The sequence below is a fragment of the Carcharhinus amblyrhynchos genome, chromosome 3 (genome assembly GCF_965287045.1).
Source record: "Carcharhinus amblyrhynchos chromosome 3, sCarAmb.v2.hapA, whole genome shotgun sequence".
NCBI lineage: Eukaryota > Metazoa > Chordata > Chondrichthyes > Carcharhiniformes > Carcharhinidae > Carcharhinus > Carcharhinus amblyrhynchos.
Genome location: NC_137326.1, coordinates 98971834 through 98994692, shown reverse-complemented (window position 1 = coordinate 98994692; position 22859 = coordinate 98971834). Strand labels below are relative to the sequence as shown.

Here is a 22859-nt window from a genome sequence, read left to right as displayed (position 1 = left end):
TTCCAAACCTCTACCACTCTGTGTGTAGAAGTGTGTCCTAACATCTCCCCTGAATGGACTGGCTTTAATTTTTCAACTATGCCCTCTAGTTCTAGAATCTCCAATCAATGAAAATAGTTTATCTTTATCTACCCTTCCTTCTCCTGTTAGTATCTTGAAGACTTCAATCAGATCACTTCTTAACCCTCTAAATTCTAGAGAATACAGGCCCAATTTGTACAATCTCTCCTCATAATTAAACCCCTGAAGTCCAGGTATTATTCTTATAAACTTACGCTGCACTCCTTCCAAGGCCAACATATCCTTCCTAAGGTGTGGTGCCCAGACCTGCTCACAATACTCCAAATGGGGTCTAACCAGGGTTTTTCTAATTGCTGCAGCATAGCTTTTGCATTTTATATATTCCAGTGCTCTGGATACAAAGGCCAGCATTCCATTAACGTTCTTGAATATTTCCTGCACCTGTTTATGGTGTTTTGAAGATTGATAGACCCGAAGCTCCAAGATTTTTTGGACATCCACTGTATTTAACTTCATGCCATCTAGATAGTACCATGATCTCTTTTTTTGGTCCAAAATGAATATCCTTACACTTACTTAGATTAAAATCCATCTGCTACAGTTTTGCCCATTCACCTAATCGAGCGATATTCCTTTATAATTTACTGCTATCATCTATACTGTCTACAATGCCACCCAAATTTGTGTCATCAACAAATTTAGTTATATGATTTCCTAAGCAATTTTCCAAGTCATTAATAAATAATGTGAATGTGTGAGGCCCCAAAACAGATCCCTGTGGGACATCACTAGTCACATCTCATCACTTTGACCACTTACCCATTATCCCCATCTTTTGCCACCTGCCACTCAACCAATTTCCCACCAATGTCAGTAATTTGCCCTCAATCCTGTGGGCTTTGAACATAGTTAAGTGTCTTGTATTCCTGCTGCACATGTGGACATGATTGTATCGTGGAACCATCAGCCATGTCATCAGAAAATACCACTTGTTTGCCAGTAGCCACCCTTTGACGTTCTGTGGCGATGCAATGCAAACGGCACAGTGGGTTTCTTTGGAATGAAGATTTTGTGACTGTTGCTAGAATACTGGATATTGACCTGCACGATGGTCATTGCACCAGCAAGACTTTGAGGGAATGGTTTCCCTCTCAGTTCCAATAATAGGGCAGAAATGACTTGCGATGCCCACAAAGTGATATATGCTTAATTAAATGGTACCCTGCTTCTTGAGAAGCTTGCAATCCTATTAATACCTTGTGTTCATCCCTCTGCTTGTCTCTGCCAGGACAGAATACAACATAGTTATCTGTTTCTGAATATAGGACCTCCCTTGCACAGCAGTGTGAGATGTTACAAGTATCTCCTGCTCTAGGCTCAAAGGAGCAAGATACATATAAGTTTATTGCCATGGGCACCTTCACAGCCAGTGGCATTGAGGTCTTCTTCTTGCTACTGGGAAAGATGAAGGGAGAATATGAGCTGCAGTGTTGAGCTCCAAAATGGCACTTGTGCCCACAGATCAATGTGGCTTGTTGATTGACTTTATGATTCTCTTAATGCAAACATCATTTTCTGCCCCCATGAAGGGAAGTTTGTACTGAATGGACCAGCTTTTTAAACGTGTGCCCTAATGCAGTAATGCTCTGGGGACGACCCTCAGACTGTTTAGCCCATTAATTGCATGCTCACTAATGATGTGACCAAAAAGGCATCCAGTGTGATTCATTCCACAAGTGTGTGCACTTGCTGCTGGTGTTATGTTGGGCTTTAAGGGCACTTGCAGGAACCTAAACACAAGTGTTGTTGAGCCACATTGCTCACCCAGCATGTTCCACGCATTAACTATTTGCAGCAACTCTACACATTAACTCATGAGAAATCTTTTTGTAATTAATATGTTCTTCCTTTTCAGTTACTATCTAAATTCCACTGTGATCTACACTATGGGTGGGATTTTAGTCTCGCTCAAGTGAGACCAGAAACTCCTGCTCAAGGTCAACAGACATTTCTGTTTGCCGCCCCTCGCCCACTCTGATTCCATGACGGGCAGGGTAGTAGAGTTCTGGTGGATATCTCCTGGTCATGCATTTTGATTTAGCCATAGAATTAACACCAATGGTTAGTTAATATTTTATTGTTACTGTACCTTTTCCTTATACTGAATATTTAACATCACAGGCAACAGTCGGATTTTAATAACGATGAAACTGCTGAAGGTGACGATGAACGAGATGTGCGTGAGGAGGAGGAGGAGGAGGGTAAGAAGGTTAAATTTAAGGATGTGGTGGATGATTAAGTTGATTAACCGTCACATATTAATGTAACCTGGAACTAGCATGGCTGGCAAGAGGTTTTTTTTTTGCACAAATCTCTTGTCTTTAACAAGAAAAATGATTGCAAATGATTTAATTCAGAGGATATGTTGTAAATTTAAATTACCTATTGTGTCAAAAGTGCGCACACCTAATTAATGCTGAAGTCAAAATGAATATGTTAAACACTTGTTTTATGTTATCACAAGTTGTCCACCCACTGAGTCATTCTATCTAAGATTTTGCTGTCACTGACAATTGACAATGTGGTGGATTTCATGGGCGGGGGAGAGGGTGCGGCAAACAAGCTGGGGGCAAGCTAAATAAACTGAGGGTCAGATTTGTGACGCTCTGTAAAGTCGCCATAGTTCCAGATGACCAAAGGCTGACCTTTGAGGTGGTAATTTAAGCTGATGATTATCACACCACTGGTGAGGGGCGAGTTTAAGAAGGCAGGGCCTTCATTAATATCCTCAGCTGGCACGGGAATTGAACCTGCGCTGTTGGTGTCACTCTGCATTACAAACCAGCTGTCCAGCCAATCAAGCTAAACCAACTCCCCAAACTTGGATACTCTGTAGACTGGAAGCCTCATCCTTGAGAGCTGCAGGCCAATCTTATTGGCAGCTATTCCAGCAGTCCCCAACGTGCCAGAGCTTAGTAGTGGGTGCTGCTGGGACCGCAGGGAGGCCTAGGAAGAAGGCACCAGTAACTGAAGACAGGTAAATCCCCGGCTTTTAGTGTGGGGAGGGATTAGCAAAGGTTCCCAACTGGTGTTCTGCGGCATGCTGCTGTGCAGTGAAATAAGATTCAATTTGACTAAAAATTAATGTAAATAAATTAAATCTAACTTTTATCTTCAGCTCCATTGGCGGCAACGCCAAGTCCCAATGAATCTTGGGTCTCTTGTGCATGCCCTGATGAGGAAAGGGCCCCACATGCGCCACTCGGATTTTTATACTGTTGGTCAGAGTATTTCCAATCTAAAACAATCTGAGCCATACATGTGTGATCCTTTTCCGGCTGGCATATTCACGGGACATCCAAGGTTCCTCAGGATTTGGAGATGTCAACCATGGAGATGGAGGTGAAAGTCCCCATGTGCCTGCACAAGAAGCAAAAATACCCGAAAACCCAGGGAGAGGCAAGGGAGACTGGGCAAGATCGAAAAAGAAAGGGCAGAAGTCAGGGAGAGACAAGAAAACAATGTCCCATTCAGGGAAGAAGACAGAGATAGGGAACAGAAACCAATGAAGCTCAGAAAAGGAGAAGCAAGCTGTAATTCCACTAAGGGCTGTGAAGATCAGACCTTAATTGAGGTAGGCTCGGGGGAAGACCTAGTTGTCGAAGAGCCCCCTAAAAGAAGCTCCGAAGATCTGAGAGGGCAGCTGAAGATTGGTAAGCCTGTGCTGTGTGGTGTTGGGTAAAAGGATACACCTTTGGAGGAGAAGTTTTCAGCTTGACACAACTGAAGAGTTGAAACTGTAATTGGAAGTTGCTGCTCGAGAACATGTATTGTAGAGTGTGGTGCGTTTGACTAGTTTGCCACAGCCTCTCGGAGAGAAGTGAAGAATCTCAACCTGATTCAGATTTAGCCGAAAGGACAGAATCTCAGAGGTAAAAGCCAGGTTTGTACACAGCAGAGTGACAGCCGGTTGGCCTTTGGATTTTGGTGGAGCGGTGATGCCTCTTGCCCTGTCCCAGGATGCCTAATTTGCAGGGAGAAAATCTCAAACCTTGCAATGGTGACAAGTGGGCTGAAGCACCATTTCAATACAAAACACCTTTCACTCTGCAGCTAGGATACACAGTACTTCAAGCGCCTGAGAGAACAAAACATAAAGCAAAACCAACACGATAAAATGTGTATGCGTTTCAGATAAGGAGGTGAGTAACATGGTTGAGCTCATAGGAAAATCAAAGACCCTGCACACCATTGCCAAATCCCTAATTCTGCCAGCATGCAAAAATATTGTGAGAGAAATGTTGGGAGCGAATGCTACCAAAGAAATTAACAGAGTTCCTCTTTGTGATAACACAACCAGGCAGCAGATTGATGAAAGGTCAGTTGACATTGAACAGGTACTTTAGGAGAAATGCGTGAATAATGTGCCGTGCAGATTGATGACCACAAATATTAACAAACACTGCCAGCTCTTAACCAATGTCAGGCATGTTAAGGGTGTCTTCATTTGCAAAGAATTGCCTGGTCACAGGGCTGAAAAAGAAATCATTCATGTCATCACGGCTTAACTGGATGAAAACAATCTTAACTGGATCAAGTTCAATGATATCTACACTGACAGGGCAGCTTCCATGACGGGAGAAGTTAAATGGTTTATGAGTAAGGTGAATGAATAGAAATCTGACGTCTATATCTGTGACCCCTTGTTCAAGATTGCCACATAAGAAGAAACATTTGGTCTACATATCCAATGCATCGTGTAAGATTGGCTGTCCAGAAATATATTAATTATGCTATGTACCAAACCGAGTCAACAACAGCCTTTGAATCAATTCTTCCTGCACCATGAACCATAGCAAAATAAAAAAGACAAAATACTTCCTTCTGTGTTTCACCCGTGCCATTGTGGAGCTGTTTGTAGATGTGCTGGAGTAATTTGTGCTTCTCTACTTGCCTTGTCTTTCCTGTGATGGTTTTGTTGAGAACAAGAACTTGAAGTCTTTGTTCATGTCCTACTAATCATTAGAGGTTCCTTGGATTAAACAAGGAAACAAATTGCTGCATTTTTCAATTATTCAGTAAAGGAAACTGTAAGATTGTAATCATGCACTTAATTGATGCTTTGCTTTTGCAAAGGATTAACAATTAATCCCTTGAATCTTTTTAATCAGAGATGACTGATGAGCAGTTACTCAAAAATTTCAGCAATCTCTGTCTCCCAGCAAAAGTTTTCATGGATTTATTTTAGGGGGTGTAGCTTTGGTCCAAAGAACCAAATAGGAATTGTAACTGGAATCATCAATCTTCAATTTATAATTTCACTGTACCTTTTTTGTGGACTGCTCTGAAGTGTTTCTATTTCTATTCCTGCGATTATTTGTATTAAAATGTCCAAAGTGTGTTCAATCTCTGCTGGGAGCAGATATCATAAAATTTGCACAGTAAACTTTTAAACCTCGATACAGAGATATGTATGTTCAAACCATAAACCAGATCAAAGGTTCTTTATATAAAAAAATTAAAAGCTAGAAGTTACTGTTGATCATACCAGAACTCAAATTCTAAATTTGTATTACGTTCCTTTGTCCATTATTTTACTGCCGGTATTAAGTCATTTAAAGTCATTGGTTTGGTGTATTTATTATAATAACAGGCAAAATTGTACGTTATTTGCATTGAGTGTTCACCTGGTCAGTGACAATACTACCTTCGTCAAACTGGGAGGGAGGGAATTTGAACTTGTGCTTTGATCGATTAAGTAGCAAAGGGACTGTGTTAGTTACTGGGATGCTTGGCTTAATTAGTCTGAAAACCAAAGGCTAAAGACAGGTGGCAAAGTGTCCTGGCATTGAAGTGAAGGATTTGCCGCAGTCTTGGGTTGTTAGGGTCACTCCGCCCATAACTTACTGCAACCTTTTTCAAACATGGGCAAAAGAGCTGAATTCCAGAAACAAGTTGAGTGATGGCCCGTGTCATGAAGGCAGCATATGAGTGAGTGTGGTACCAAGGAGCTCAAGTAAATTTGAGATCAATGGAAATCGAGGCAAAATTCTCCTGGAGTCTTACACGAACACATACCTAACACAAAGGAAGGTGGTTGTGGTTGGAGACCAATTATCTCAGCTGCAGAAATTCCTCAGGAGAGTGCCTCAGCACAACCATCTTGAACTGCTTCATCAATGAGCTTCCCTCCATCAAACGATCAGTAGTAGAGGTGCTCACTGACAACTTCTGTGTTCAGTTCCGTTCAGAGTTCCTCAAAAAAGAAACACTCTGTACCTGAATGGATCAAGACATGGGCAACATTAAAGCTTTGGCTAGTAAATCAAATAATATTCGTGTCACCCAAGTGCCAGGCCGTGACCATCTCCAACAAAGAAGAGTCTGACAACTACCCCTTAACATTCAATAGTATTATCATTGTTGAATCTTTGACCACCAACATCCTGAGGGAATCACAATTGACCAGAAACCTAACAGGACCAGCCACAAGAGCTATGTCTACAAAAGCAGATCAAAGGTTGGGAATCCTGTGGCTAGCAAGTTGACACCTGACTTCCCAAAGCTTTTCCACTATCTACAAAGCAGAGTTCTGGAATATGGTGGAATAATCTCCATTTGCTTGAATGATGCAGTTTCATTAATGTTCAAGACGTCCAGAGGAGCTACTTAATTGGCAGCCTATCCACTACATTAAAAATTTCATTCCTCTATCACCTGTACCAAGAGGTGTACTGTCTGTAAGAGCCACTGCAGCAATTGGCTATGGCAGACATCACCTCCAAAACCTGTGACCTCTACCAGCTAGAAGGACAGGGGCAGTAGGCACATGAGAACATTACCATTTCCAAGTCATGCACTGTCTTGGCCTGGACTTGCATTGCTGTTTCATCCTCAAAGCTGGGTCGAAATCCTGAACTCCCTATCAAACAGCACTGTGGGTAAGCCTTCACCCAATGGATTGCAGCGGTTCAAGAAGGTTCCTCACTACCACATTCTCAAATGCAATTAGCGATGGGCAGTATAAGTTAATTCTGCTGGAATGTCCATATCCTGTGTATGGTGAGTGAAGCAGCATTGTAACTCCTTCAGCTATCCATTAGCTGTTATACCGCATGTGCAAATATCACCAAGAGTACTTGCCATATATTTTCTGGCGATGGCATCCATCATATGTCACTTAGAACCCGATTAAAAATAAATTCTAATAAAATGCACAGAATGTGGGACAACCATCTTCACAATGATGGAGAAAAACACTGAATTGTGCACAAAATATTAAGCTGTAAGTAAGACCTGTGAATTTTCAAAAATGGACCTACAAGCCAAGGATAACTGAGGATGTATACTCAGTCACTGGCTGAATTGCTGGTGGGTAAAAAAACTAAGATAAAATGGAATCAAACCCTGTTTCCAAATAAAGATAGATGAAAAGCACGTATGGCATCAAGAAACTAATTGCTATCACATATGGAGATAATGGGAAATGGATATCACCTCAGCAAGAATGATATCCTATAAGCAGTGTTGCAGATGGATTTGTGAGTTTCATCTGCCAGAAATATACAAAGACTGGAATAAAAGCCTGATGCAAAGCTTGGTGGAGGTTGCCCAATGCTGGGCATGTCAACGTGTGACGAGAGAAGACAGCAAACCAGTCACTGCAAAAGTTTACAGACAACTCTGTCTGTCTCCTTCCAATTGTTGAAACAAGCCAAGTCGGCTAACGCACAGCTGAAAAGTGAAATAGGGCTTGTTCTCAGTCGTATTGCAGAACATTACTATCTCAAAAACAGACTATTTATTGTTAAGATCAATGCTATTCAAATCATGAATCATTTCATAACAAATTTTTTATGTATTGACTTTAGACTTAGTTCTCATTTCTAATCTGTATGAATGTAGATGGATATGTGTTATCATTTTTTGTGTTAAATATATAATAAATCACTCTTTAATAAATCACTCTTTCTTTAACTCAAGAAAGCTGCATTCAATTGGCTCCTTTTAAATCATAACTATTGAGATTAGGAGAATGATCATAACACAGAGATCATAGAGGTTTACAGCATGGACTCTTCAGTCCAACTTGTCCATGGCGCCCAGTTTTTCCCACTAAGCTAGTCCTGATAGCTCACATTTGGCCCATATCCCTCTATACCCAACTTACCCTTGTAACTGTCCAAATGCTTTTTAAAAGACAAAATTGTACCCGCCTCCACCACTATCCCTGGCAGCTTGTTTCAGACACCATCCTCTAAGTGAAAAAATTGCCCTTTCGGACCCTTTTGTATCTCCCCCCTGTCACCTTAAACCTATGCTTACCAACGTTAGATTCCCCTACCTTTGGGAAAAGATGTTGACTATCTAGCTGTGCCCGTCATAATTTTACAGACTTCTATAAGATCACCCTTAAGCCTTCTACATTCCAGGGAAAAAAGTCCCTCCTTTATAATTCAAACCATAAAATGTGTTATTCAAGTATAGTTCCTCACTATACATATAAATACAGAGAGAATAAAAACATAAAATAAAAAAGCAATGTCAAATTCCCTATTGTCATTCTTGGTGGGCCTTCAAGCTATATTGTTATCAAAGATAAATATGTCATACATGACAGATGGTAAATGTTTTTCCCAAATGTTGTTTCTTCAACATGGTTTGGTTAGAAAGACATTTGGATTATTAACAATAGAAACTGAATCAAGTAACAAGGTTTTCCATCATATTACATATTAGCTGAAGATGAGAACAATCCACATGAAGAGGCTGAAGATGAGGATCCCGAAATAGTAAATGAAGATCATCACACAGATCATGAGGCTATCAACCAGCAGGTGAAGATTGCTACATTGTGATTTATAATGATCTATCCCAAGGACCACAGTTTCATGCTCTGCCCACCACTCCCAGGCAGCTACTGAGGTGGCAGGGAATGTAAAATTGCATCGATGGGATTCTCTCCTGGATCCCGCCTGCTCTCAACCCAGACATAATTCAAATGGTGGGGCATCTGGTAAAATTGCAAAAAGAAATGATGGATTTGTTATAATAATAATTTGCCACAGGTATACTGTTACCATTCATTAAATCATTATAAGAATATAAAACTTTACTGTGGCCATTTGTTTAAAAAATAGGATTTATAATCAGTTTGATTTTCGATTCTGGTTTTACATTTTATCTCTCTAATTATGGGAAGCCTGCCCAAGCACCCCCCCCAGTTTGGGGTCGCCTCAATCTTAAGGCCCCCTCAGACTGGGGCGTCCACCCCTCAGAGACTGGGGAACTCTGGCCCTCCCTCCCCTTTCTGTCCCCAGCCTACCCACTGACACCAAGATTGCCCCTGATCTGGGTCCCCGGCGGATCTCCTCCCCTCCCCGGAACTCCAGGTACTTAGTTGAAGTGTGGACCCATGACTTATGTTTCAGACACTGGTGCTGCAGTACCTCTTCCGGCCATTGAAGCACTGTGCCTGGAGGGGCTGGAGAGCTGTCGGTCAATCTAGTTAGCTGACAGCTCTCCATGGCGGGACTGCCAACCAAATGTGATCGGAAGTCTAACCTGCTGCCAATCAGGCAGTGGGCTGTTGGTGGTGGTAGGGATGCATTCCCTCCCGACTTTCAGGATGATGGGTGCTGAGAGCTTGTCATCCTGAAAATTCATGCCAAGGAGTTCCAATAACAGAAGTATCCTTTGGTTTGAACTTCTGCTGTAGTGTAGCGTTTAGCACCATAGAATCCTTACACTGAAGAAGGAGGCCATAGGGCCTTTTCAGTCTGCTCCAATTCTCCAACAGAACTTCTTATCCAGGCACTTGCCTCTGTCCTATCCCTGTAACCCTGTGCATTTAACATCTCTGGACGGCGGGGGGACAACAAAAGCACCCAGGAAAAGACTTCGGAGTAACGGGAAGAGCATGCAAACATCACACAGTCACTCAAGGCTGGAATTGAACCCGGGTCCCTGGTGCTGTGAGACAGCAGCGCTAACCAATGTGCCACATGCCACGCATATCCTGTAATGATGTCTTATCAATAAGCAGTAGCAAAGTGAATAATTTGTCTCTGGCAAACAAGGACTTCCTTTCACAATGAAATGATGGCTTTGTCATAATTTGCCACAGGTGTACTGGTACCATTATTAAAACATAATCCAGATCTTTTCTCTGAATATTTAAAAAAAATAGAATTTGCAGTCAATTTGATTTTCCATTGTGGCTTCTACATGGATTGTCAGTTTATCTCTTTAATTATGATTTTAAACTCCTCTTTATATCTTAGTAATAGCAATTTGCTCTTTTACATTGCCTCTAATAATAACCCCATGCCATCTATAGAAGGGCAATGGGTGCAATGCAGTCACATAATTAGGGAAGATGACTAAATGCATGAAGATGGAGAAGAGGTGATGTGACAGAGGAATTTAGGGAGTGAGTTCGAATACATTTGGTCAGGCAACTGAAGCCTCAGCTGCCAATTGTGGAATGAAAAGGTTGGCAAGAGAAGTGTTGGGGAAACCGAGGTGGGAGTTGATGAAAGAGTGAGTTTCAGTGGTGGTAAGGTTGGGGGCAGAAGGAAGTTAATGTTGGAGAGCTATGAGTGTTCTTCATGGTGGATCTAACAGAGGATTTGAAACTTAGCTGAGGGATGAACTGGAATCTGAGGTTTTGCACCACCTTCATGGGAACAACTAGGGAGAGTAGTAAAGTCAGATAAGGCTGCAAAACACCGGCATGAGTTGAACAAGATGGCTCAATCTTAAGTGTTGAATTATGGATAGATTTCTGAATAATTGTTATAAGGAAAAACAAAATGTTTAACTTGCTTAATTTATAACCCTCTCATGTTTCTGCATGTTGCTTTATTAAAAATATTTATTATCTGTTATTAACTGTTGTTTTTATTATTAACTGAAACTCAGTGTTTTCAACATACAACGCACAAATTGTTCATATAGAATCTTCCTGTTACTCTAGTCTGCTGCCTCATCCATTACTTCCCATTGTCTGCCATTTTCACAAACCTCCTGCTTAACACAACTGGTTCTCTCATAAATATCAATAAAGCTAATTGGACAAGCTGATATAGTAGTGAATTTGTCTTGTGTATTTGCTTGCTTGTTGTGTCTATCAATCCCTTTCTTCCTCCATCTCATACACAATCATTCTCATCTTCCCTGGCATGCACTTTCCTAACATATTGTTTGAAAGGATGTCTAGAAGGATTGCACATAACAGACCATTTTGATGCTATTGCTTTGCTATTTTGATAGTTGTACTTGCATAATGCGGAATGAATTTCCTCTTTGCATCAATCTCTCCCGTATACCTACCAGCAAGAAATCATGCGTGGCATGTACCCTAATGCTCAGGGAAATATTTCAGTTCTAAAAAATATGCAGTCTTCCTCTTGTAATCATATCTTTCAAGGAAGAGCAAAGATCCAAAATCCCTTGCTTTGATACTTCACAAAAAGCAATTAATTGCAGCATTTTTACAATCGAAGAAAAGTGAGGGGGGGGTGCAGGTAGCAATTAGCTCATGTAGCGTCACTTTTAGCTCTTCATTGATGTCATTAAAGGATGGCGTATCTGCCTGGTGAATTGATATGAATCTGCGCAGTGCCGCCAGAAATGATACTACGCAAACACATTTTCCCCCTGGTATTTTGAATTTTGTAGCACTGCTTCTGTCTTCATTCTCAGTTTAGTAATTCAGGACAAGATTATTGTTCCAGTGTGGGCCGAGAATGGAGGGAGGCAAACTCATTTTGCGATGCTAGTCATCAGCAAGTTCGCATCATAGAAATCCTACAGTGCAGAAAGTGGCCATTTGGCCCATTGGGTCTGCACCGACCACAATCCCACCCATGCCCTACCCCCATATTCCTACATACTTACCCATTAATCCCTCTAACCTACGCATCTCAGCACACTAAGGGGCAATTTTAGCATGGCCAATCAACCAAACCTGCACATCTTTGTTGGAACCATCCCTATTTTGCAAGCAGTGGGTATCAGTCTAATTGAAAGGCCTGTTACATCACTGGGTCTGATGTCACAACCAGAAATGGACAGTCAACTGCATGACAAATTTGAGATAGAGGACCAAATAGTGGTAAGGTTAATAAACTACATTGCATCAAAATTGATGGCTTTAGGGTTCCAAAACCAACTGACTCCACTAACATTAGCAACCTTAAACTTTTACCCGATGACTTGTTTGTTGCAGACGTTGTTGGATTGTGTTGTGTTATCAGCTTGTGTTATGTTCACAGAGGGAGCCATAATATAACTGAATTACTGGTAGATCTAATAGAACTCTCATTTCCTACTGAATAATGATTTATAGGTAAAGTAAGAGGAGGCTAAGAAATCATATAACCAGAAAAAAATTAATATAAATATTAAACAATGACTATATTTGAAATGTACTTAATTGATCAGAAAGCACTTTGCCCTGAGGAAATGAAAGGAGCTATCCAACTGCGAATTTTTTCTTTCCTCAAATGTAAGAATGAGTCGATGATTGGTTTATTTGTATTTTTGTAACTTTATATGAGAGAAGGGAGGTTAAAAAAAGAATACTTTTGTAAGCATGAACAATTTTGATGATGCTTAAATAGGTACTATTGTTCCTAAAAATACTTAACCCTGCTTCAAACAACACAAATCATTTTATCCAGAGTAATGGTGGCACGTGATTAACACTGCTGCCCTACAGCACCAGAGACCCAGGTTCAATTCCAGCCTTAGGTGACTGTCTGTGTGGAGTTTACACGTTCTCTCCACATCTGCGTTAGTTTCCTCAGGGTGCTCCGGTTTCCTCCCATAGTCCAAAAATGTGCAAGTTAGCTGGATTGGCCATGCTAAATTGCCCCTTGGTGTTAGGGGGATTAGCAGGGTAAATATGTGGGGTTATGGGAATAGGACCTGGGTGGGATTGTTGCCGGTGCAGGCTTGATGGGCCGAACAGCCTCCTTCTGCACAGTAGAGATTCTATGATGTTCTTCTAATAGAGATGAAACTCAAAAAAAAATAAGCAATCCAATCAGTATTTTTCCAGCTTGGGGTTGTGTTTACATATCATGAGGCAGGAATGTAATCTCTTGAGACATTATCTCATCTCCAAAACTATATTAAGCAGAAATATTAGGATAGGGTGCATCAAGTAAGCTTGTGGTCACTGCTTACTGGCTTCTGTAGCCTGAAGAGGCCTTTTTGTGTTTAGAAAGTAACTTGTATGGAAGGCGTTAATAACACTAATAGTTTTGTTTTCGTGCCAGCTTGATGCTCAGCATTTTTTTTGTAATAAAGTAGAGTTTATTTATTAGTCGTAAGTAAGGTTTACATTAATACTGCAATTAAGTTATGTGAAATTTCTCTAGCCGCCACACTGTGGCGCCTGTTCGGGCTAATGCATCTAACCAGCATGTCTTTCAGACAGTGGGAGGAAATGGAGCACCCGGAGGACACCCACGCAGACACAGGGAGAACGTGCAAACTTCGCACAGATAATGCCCCAAGCTGGGAATCGAATCCAGGTCCTTGGCGCTGTGAAGCAGCAGTGCTAACCACTGTGCCACCCGTAGCTAATAAATAATGCAGGAGAAATCCTCTCCTTTATACTCCCATTACAAAAACAAGCTGTACGTTCATAATAATTGAGTACTTTGAATGAAGGAAAAGCCTTTGTTGACAATGGCCTAATGGTATTTTCGCCAGACTATTAATCCACAAATGCAGCTAATGTCCTGGGGACCAGGTTCTTATCCCGCCGCGGCAGCTGGTGAAATTTGAATTAAGAATCTACTGATGACCATGAAACCATTGTCAATTATCGGAAAAACTCATCTGATTCACTAATGTCCTTTAGAGAAGGAAATCCTTACCTGGTTTGGCCTTAATGTGACTCCAGAACCACAGCAGTGTGGTTGATTCTCAACTGCCCTCTGAAATGGCATAGCAGTCCACACAGTTGTATCCACCAACATCTTCTCAAATGCAATTTGGGATGGGCAATAAATGCTGGCCAGCCAGCGACGCCCATGTCCGCAAGTGAAAAAGAAATTAGGTTGCAATACTTATTTTACATCTTATTAAGTTATAAGCAATTACTTAATAATCTTGCACATAATGTGAAACCTGTATAATAATACTGCAGTGCTGAAAATATGAAGTAAAAACAGAAAACGCTGGAAAAACAGCTGAGGATTTGTGGAGAGAGAAATAGAATTAATGTTTTAATTGATGGCCTCTCAGCAGAATTCTTTTATCTATTTGAAATGTTCAGAAAAGGATAACATTGGAATTAAATTAATGATTTTTTTTCAGTCCATTATTGCAAATGTATGCTTAGGTTCTCAGAAACCTTTTAAAATAATGGGTTTTAAAATTTGGGAAATGTTCTTTAATTTTTTGCAGGAACATTATAATAAAATTATACAAGTTAATAATCTTTCTGAGCTTGCATTTTCCTTTTAGGTCTCTCTCCGTTACATCTCATTTCTTTGTTGGCAGGGTAAAATTACATCTCTGTTCTCACATTTCTGCCAGCGCAGCTCATAAACCAACAATTTTTGAGGGCAGCCGAGATGACTTGTGCTCCGATTTCCAGCTCTTTATCCCTGTTTGCCACCTGAGGGAGAGAATTGTCTCCCTCAATAGCGAGACAGGAATGAGGTCGTGTATGCACCATCATGTTCCTCTAGCACAGTGTGATTTGGAACACTGTGCCACTGGAGCTTTATTATCTGTGATTTTGCCTACAAATGTGAGAAGTTTTATGTATGGAAAGTTGAAGTTAGTTGCAGTTAACACACTTTGTTCTGAATCAGCCGTGGGCAAATGTAACACTGGTTAAATTATAAACTTGCACAAATCAAGATCTGTTTTCTAGAGAAAAATTAAAGCCTAGGGTAAAAGTAGACTATAAGATATCTAAGAGCATGGATGGGATTTTCTGACCATGCCTGCTCTAAAACTAAAAAATCCCGCCCGAGGTCAATAGACCTTTGTATGGCCCGCCCTCTGCCCATTACAATTCCCATGGCAGGCTGGATGAGAAAATTTCCCCCAATTGGTTCAAAGTATGCTTGTTGCTTGAACCTAGAAGTTCATTTTGTTAGATCACAGCAGTTTACTTTCATCCTACTTAGCTTGTTTGCTTTGTGGAATGGGTAGATATAATCACTATGTATTGATGTGTGCAGATTGGCGGAAATCCTGATCAACAGGAGGATAATCTAGATGAAGAGTACCAGGATGAGGGAGAAGAAGAGGTAAGGAAATGCATGCCAGTGTAGCTTATGGGATGACGCTACAATTTACTTTTACATCGACATTGAAATATAGGCAGCACCCTCATTGTTTTCAATAGTTGCTTTTCCAAAAAGCTTTTAAGGTAGAATCTAGGATCTCTGGAGCATTGAGAATATCAGTGATGAACATACTAACAAGTTCATGTTTAAGCACAGGCATTAACTAATTCAAAATAAACAGATTAAGTAGCATTTGTGAATGGAGGAGATACATGGCATACTTATAACACCTTCTGGCTTTGGCTAAAGATTTTCAATCTGAAGCGTTAACCCTGCCTGTCTTGCTGCAAAGATGTTGCCTGAGCTGATAGCTTCCAGCACTTTCTGTTTTTGTTTCAGATTTCCAGCACCTGCAGCAATTGTTTTGTTTTCAATGAATGGCTTTACCTTAGAATAGTTGGCAAATAAATTTCATGTCTTGTACAGTGTGACTTAACTTGGGCAGCATAGTAATTAGCATTGCTGCCTCACAGCGCCAGGGATCCGGGTTCAATTCCCAGCATGGGTCACTGTGTGGAATTTGCACGTATCTGTGTAGGTTTTCTCCAGGTGCTCCGGTTTCCTCCCACAGTCTGAAAGACATGCTGGTTAGGTGCATTGACCTGAACAGGTGCCGGAATGTGACGACTAGGGGAATTTCACGGAAACTTTATTGCAGCGTTAATGTAAGTTTTACTTGTGACTAATAAGTAAACTTTAACTCAGTTGAATATTACATAATACAGTCTAGAGAGGTAAACTCAGTATGATGCTGTGAAAAAATTATGTTTTTGTGAGACCTGACTGCGTGATCTGAGTTCTGCTTGACCGTGAGTTTGCTTTATCCTTCTGGCTATGCAGATAAAGTCTGGCAACTAGGGTTGTTGGGAGCAGGAGTGAATATTAAAAGTGTCAGGTATAAATAACATCATGCTTTCGGGAGCGTGATTTTTCCTATGTTGCTGTGTGCAGGAGTTGGGGAAAGTTGTTTGTGGAAAATAAAGACTAAACGTTGCAAAGAAATGGATATATACCAAAAAGTCAAAAGTATCAGTCAGATGGGAATCCATTGAGATTATTTCCGATCAACGTGCTGTGACTGGGCGTCGTGCTCTCCATCGCACCCCACTGAAGAGCAGCTACTCAATCCTTTGAAACTGCATTTACAAAATAGAGATAAATGAAATGGTTTGGAAAATGGGGGAAGGGACAGAACTGTTTATGAAGGAAATGGGCCAGGATTGAATGGATATTCTGAAATTTTGCACATGGACCCATTACTTAAGCTGAATTTTCCGTCAGTTTATTAATTTACAAGTTTTGAGTCTCTTGGCTTACTGGGGAGAGAAAGGCGAGTTTTTTCATGTCCTCCTGGAATTTTGACAATCCAAAAATGGAACACATTTCCATCTAGTTACCATCTTAATTATTATAAATCCTAATAGGCATTTACCTTAAGTAGCTTCTGTGTTTCTGTTGTAATATTGTATATCAACCAAAAGGAATTATCAACATTGACATGGTATTGCTACTATCCATATCCATATCCATAGTGTATCAATATCTTATCAGAATCAGTAAAAGGAATTAGAATACCAGTTTAAAAAGTTCTATTTTGGAAATCCTACTCTTACTGTTTGTCTTTACGTGTGTCTGCACATATCTTTGTTGAGTACCAACATTTACTGTACTCCTGTGCAACACATTGTTCATAGAACCCTACAGTGCAAAAGGAGAGCATTTGGCCCATCAAGTCTGTACTGACCACAATCCTACTCAGGTCTTATCCCCATAATCCCATGCATTTACCCTAGCTGGTTCCCTGACACTGAGGGGCAATTTAACATGGCCAATCACCTAACCCACTTGTCTTTTGGACTGTTCTTATATTTTATTATAATTTCTTGTATTGCATTGGCTTTTCTGGTGATGTATCACTTCACAAGCCAGATGGCATCAATTTATTTGCTTTATTTAAACTAACTTCTCATTTTGTTTGTGTCTAATAAAGTTAACAGCAGACATTCAATCCCTGTACCACTTGCTATAGTTCTTGGGGCCTGCTTCTTCGACTTGCTCCTTTGTGATATCATGGAATCATTGAATCATGATTAGCCAATAAGAAAACTACAAGAGGAAGAGAGAGATGGTCCCTACAGTAACCCTAGGATGCTGCCTACCAATATTTCTCAGGTGGTCAGGATCTGTTGGAGCCTCACTCATTTCAATAGGGTTGTTTGGCATTTACATCATCCATGGTATATCCTGAGGGTTTCCCTATCCCATGCTGCTGAAAATCTCACTGTCTGATACTAGGATTCTTTCAATCCTGAAAGAACAGGAGTCTTTCAGCCCAAGACCTCACGCTTTTCCTGACAGGCCGATCTATAATTTTTCTTAATTTCTCCCAGTTTGCGGACGGTTCTTCCATTTTTTGGGATTTTTGATCTTACAGGTGTTCCTGTTCTATTTTTTTCATTCGAGATCAGTAGCTAGTCTCTTTAGTCCTGGGTGCCCCTCTGTGTAATACTGCAATCTGGACAGCACTAACATGGTGCTTCCACATTTACTGGAACTGGCCATTGTCAGTTTTGTCCGTGTTGCCTTGTTCTGTATACTGTAGCAGATGGAACAGGAACTGCATATCTGTAAAAATACCTTTTAAGCTATTTTTGCTATTCAATTTATATGATCTTCTAGTCCCCATTCTTCTATTCCAGTCTCTTGATGTGCTTCTACTTCAACCACCTCTGTTTCTGAACTCTCTTCCGTTTAACATACCTGCCTTCTCAACTTTCCATCCATGCTTTAGTTTTTGTCTACGTCTGAATGTGGATATCCCACACATTTCCATTTAAACCTGCTCCTACTCTCTCAGATTCTCATTGTTCAAACTTATTCATTTCCTACATGAAATAGTTTTGTTGGTACATCCCTTTCCTGATCTTTGTTCTCATGGATGTTCATTTTAACCTTCATTTTATAAGTCCTGGGCCAGGATTCTCCCGAAACTAAATGCCCGACGGGCAGGAAAATGGAAGAACTTCCGGCCCATTTTTTGGTCATACTTATCTGAATGAATCCCCTAACACTCTGTGCAATGTAGAGTGCCTCAGATGGATTCATGTTGTGGGTGGGGGAGGGAGCTATTCCTGCCTAACAGGCCGGCAGCATAGTGCTGAGTGGGCCACTGCTCATAGCACTGACCCTGCCCCCTACCCTCATCGCTGGTCTCCGACCACTGTACTCCCCCAGAACCCACTTGATTTACCCCTCTCTCCCCCCACCCACATTGGCTAGCCCCAATCACCCGCCTCCCTCCCTCACCCAGTGATCCCACTTGTAGAGTGGCACCAGGTCCAACACATTTTATGGATTTTATGCCCCACCCATCTGATATTCAGTGCCTGGGGCAGTGCCAAGGTGCCCAGCTAACTGCCAGGTTGGCACTGCCCAATGGGCACCTCTTCTTGCCCCCAATCTCTCAGGTGGGCCTCAATGGCCTCTGCCCCCACCAACGAGATGAGGAAGCCTGTCTCCCATTTGTGGGGAGCAGTTGTAAACCCCGCTGATGGCACTACGCTTGGCTGGGGGGGGGATGGGGGCAGACTCTAGTGGGCCCGGAGAATACCATTTTATGCCTGCTAATCATGGGGAAATGTCATTATTCCATATGATAATCAGCTCTACGCTGAATTTTGGAGCGGAGCTGATTGCAGTTAGAAAAAGTGCCTGCGAGGCTCGCAACTGGCCTCCCCCCACTGTTGTCTTCTGGCCTGTTGCGCTACTCAAGTGCACAGTGGGTTGGGAGAATCCTACTCAACAGTCAGTGTTTTCAGCTGCAACTTTAGTGCTGATATTCACTGGAGGAAAAAACACGAGGAAGAATTTTGACTTTGATAACTCAGTAGTTAATTATAGTAACATCTTTTGCAAAATGAATTGTTAACTGGCATAAGCTATTAACTCTGCATGCACTGCACACCAAACATTTCCTGATTTTTTCAGTTTCATGTCCCTGTTCTGATTTTCTCTGGTTATACTTCATACCGTGAATGGATGCTTTGCATTTAGTTGTTCTAAAATCTCACTTCTGTGAATCTGATGCTATTTTTCTTTAAGTTTGCTCTCTTTCTCCCTTATGATGGCAAGATTCAATTCGCATGTCAAGTCATTATTGTGTATGTTTAAGCTGGAATAATTCTGACCTTCTAAGACAACGCAACGTGGGTGATAGTGATTCTCTTCTGATTCCCAGTTCTGTTGACTGTAGTGAAGTTGAAAATAGAAAGAGATACATCATGGGGGCTATCCTCATAATGATTATATAAGAAAAGCTTTTCCAATTAAAATAATGTTGTTCTTTGGCCATATGTGGAACTCCTGATTGTACAAGTTGTAACATGGTGAAGGGATAATGCCCTGTATTACAAGAGAGTAAAGCTGGAGTAATTTCTTAAACCCTTTGAATTCTACGATTAGATTACAGCTTTGCCAAACATTATCCGATTCAGCTGTTATGTTTTATTTATGGATCTAATAGTTTGCCGTTCGGCTCCAGTTTGCTGTTACTGGCATACTTTGATCATTCCTTCGCAGCTGTCGCAACTGTTTTTGGCATAAGCATTCACAGTTGGACAGCATCACTTGACAGGAGGAAAAAGGTGAGACAAGACTTACTTTACAGCCTCTGAACTTGCGCATAGTTATGATAATCAGCTGACCAAATAAAATTGGCAGCAAAAAGTACATTCACTGTGTCAATGTAACATCCATTTCAAACCATTTGCCTGAGCGCTGGCCCCCACGGAACACCTAGGCTGAGGTATTTTAAAATCAGAAAAAGACTAAAACCAGCAGATTAATATTATAGTGTATATTCTCCAAGTCTCATCTATTCGTATCCTCTTGAATCCTTGATCTGTAAGCCCGATGCCTTTTTTTAAAACAATGTTTTACATTTAAAATTTTAGGCTGACACAAAAATTCATCCAGCTCCCCTTGAAAGACTGAAGTGCCATTTAATCTTGGCAATCTCAATGATTTAATCTCGTGAGATGCTCCTTATTAAGTAATAGTTTCTTTTCTGACTGAAGGTCAACTTTTCAATTTCAAATACTTCCATTTGCTGCCCTCAATTTTTTAAGCCTAGAATTAATTTCATTCAGCGTTTATTTCAATGCAAAGAAACTTATTTTATTCCATCATAAAAGCACTACAGCTTCCAAGATAGTTTCTTACTCCTTTTTTGATTCAGCTTTTCAACCTTACTATAAAACTGGTGAGAGGAAAGTGTACAGTGATTTCCCTTCTTTGTGTTTGGGTTTTATTCTTCTAGTACGTTCTAACACTGATTAGTGTATCAGTATGCGGAGGTGTTTCTAAAGATTGGTATCACTGATACCTTGACATTTGGATACCCTTCATGTAACAGCTGGCCACTAGCCCCTCTTCTACCTCAGTGGTAGTCAAACATTGGAGGGAAACACAGAAGATAGGACCAGGAGGAGGCCATTTGGCCCTTCGAGCCTGCTCCGCCATTCTTCACGATCATGGCTGATCACCCAACTCAGTAGCCTATAGAAGGGAGGCATATTATTCAAGGATGTCTGGGCTCACAATGCATTAATATTTGGTAATTTGAGGTTAAAGTGATGCATTCATCTGAATTGTGGCTGCAAGAGCAGGTCAGAGGCTGGGAATCCTAATTCACTGGGGAAAGAAGGAATCGTTCTATTGGGATGACCTAATCATGCTGGGATCAGTGTAGTGGCAAATCTAATAACTAGAGTCAGAGAGAGGACTTTAAATTTGTTAGCCTGGAGGGTGGGGGGGGCAGGTGTAACCAGGGTTTGGGGAGATGGGGTGGTAATGAGAGAGGGTTCATACGAGGGAAAGTTTAGAAAGTTAGTGAGAGATGACAAAGCAAAAGTGCAGGGTAGTGATGTGGATAATGATAACTGGAGCATACCTACAAATAGGGTGAGCGTAGCGAAAAATGATAAAAAGACAGAATTACATGATCTGAAGGCATGTAGTATTCATAACAAGATAGGGGCATTCATGGCATAAATAAAAGTAAATGGATTTCGTTTGATAGCCATTACAGCAACAGCAAGATGACCAAGGATGGAATTTGAATATTCAAGAGTAATTGACACTTCAAAACAATAGGAAGAAACAAAAGAAGGTGGGGTGGCTCCGTTAACGAAGAATAAGGTCCGCACAATAGTGAGGAAGCCCTCAGAGTGGCATTAATCTTTGGAATTCTCTTCTCCAAAGAGCATGGAAGCTGGATCATTGAATGTATTGAAGGCTGAGTTAGACAGATTTCTGATGTACTAAGGGGTCAAGAATGATGAGAGACAGGCAGCAAAGTGGAGTTGAGGCCTTGATTAGATCAGCCATGATCTTATTGAATGGCAGAGCAGGATGAAGGGACCAAATGACCTAAACTCCCTATTTCTTGTGTCATTGTATTCTTCATTCACAATCATACAGCTTAACGACACCAAGCTGCATAGTGATGCCTATCACATGCTATTGCCCAGCCTGTCAGTGCCAGGCTAACTCATGTCCTGTTCCTGTTCTTTCTACATTCCTCTCAAATGTCTCATCCTGCAGAATTAGACATCTCAGAGGAGAAGAGTACTTCTGAGGAGCCATCACGCTCTGAAGCAACAGCACCAAGATTGGCTTGGTTTGAATGTGAGGTCGAAAGATGTATGAGTTAGGCAGATTGGCCATGCTAAATTGCCCCTTACTCTAAGGAGGTTATGGGAATAAGGTCTGGGTGAGATTGTTGTATGCTGCAAGCTCGATGGGCCAAATGGTCACCACCTGCACTGTAGGGATTTTATGATTCTATGAGATTGAGGGGTTTGTATGTGGTGAAACTATTGAGCAGCAAGGACAGATGACAAAGATAACCAGACAACTCACCAAAAGGTGAGGGCCTCTAAGAGCTGTACTGAAGAAAACAGAAATATTAGCCTGAATTTTCAGCATGGTGGGGACTCGGCCCAATACCATGTTATGCTGAAATGAGCATTGGTGGGAAAAGGCAGGAGTTCTGCCTCTCGCACAGGAGGAAAGCTCGTTACGGAGAGCTGCTGGCCAAATTAGCCTGCAGCTTTCCAGTCCCTCCAGCAACAGCGCTGTGGAGCTCAGAAGAGGTACTGCGGGAGCGTGACTTGGCAAGAAATCCTAGGAACCCAAGATAAGTAAGTGGCAGAGCTCCCAGGGTGAGAAGGTAGGGAATGCCATGAGAGGGTTGCAAGGTGATCTCAGGGTCTTGGGATAGACTGGAGGGGCTGTGATAGGCTTGGGGATTTGGGTGGGGTGGTCCAATGATCACTGGGCCTTAAGGGGAGGATGCCTCCAAGTCAGAAGGAAGCTTTTAATGGAAGCATCTTAAGCCCTGCCAGTGGAAATCCAGTCATGTTCCTTTATGCGTTTCTCCCCTGTGCTGTCATCCAACCGACAGTTGAATAGTTGGGACTGAGTGGGAAAAGGCCTTCAAGTTGTCATTAAGTGACC

General features: G+C 41.4%; 1 protein-coding gene across 4 annotated transcripts in view; it reads left to right on the top strand.

Moving 5' to 3' along the window:
- LOC145340959 (Golgi integral membrane protein 4-like) overlaps positions 1-22859 on the top strand; it is a 109551-nt gene that overhangs the window by 80020 nt on the left and 6672 nt on the right. For 2 of the 4 annotated variants that reach the window (XM_080185573.1, XM_080185571.1), the window contains 3 exons: positions 2203-2282; positions 8761-8858; positions 15234-15302. In XM_080185573.1, the coding sequence (XP_080041699.1) occupies positions 2203-2282; positions 8761-8858; positions 15234-15302 (247 nt within the window). The remainder of the gene's footprint in view (positions 1-2202; positions 2283-8760; positions 8859-15233; positions 15303-22859) is intronic. The other 2 variants (XM_080185572.1, XM_080185574.1) reach the window with 2 other exon arrangements.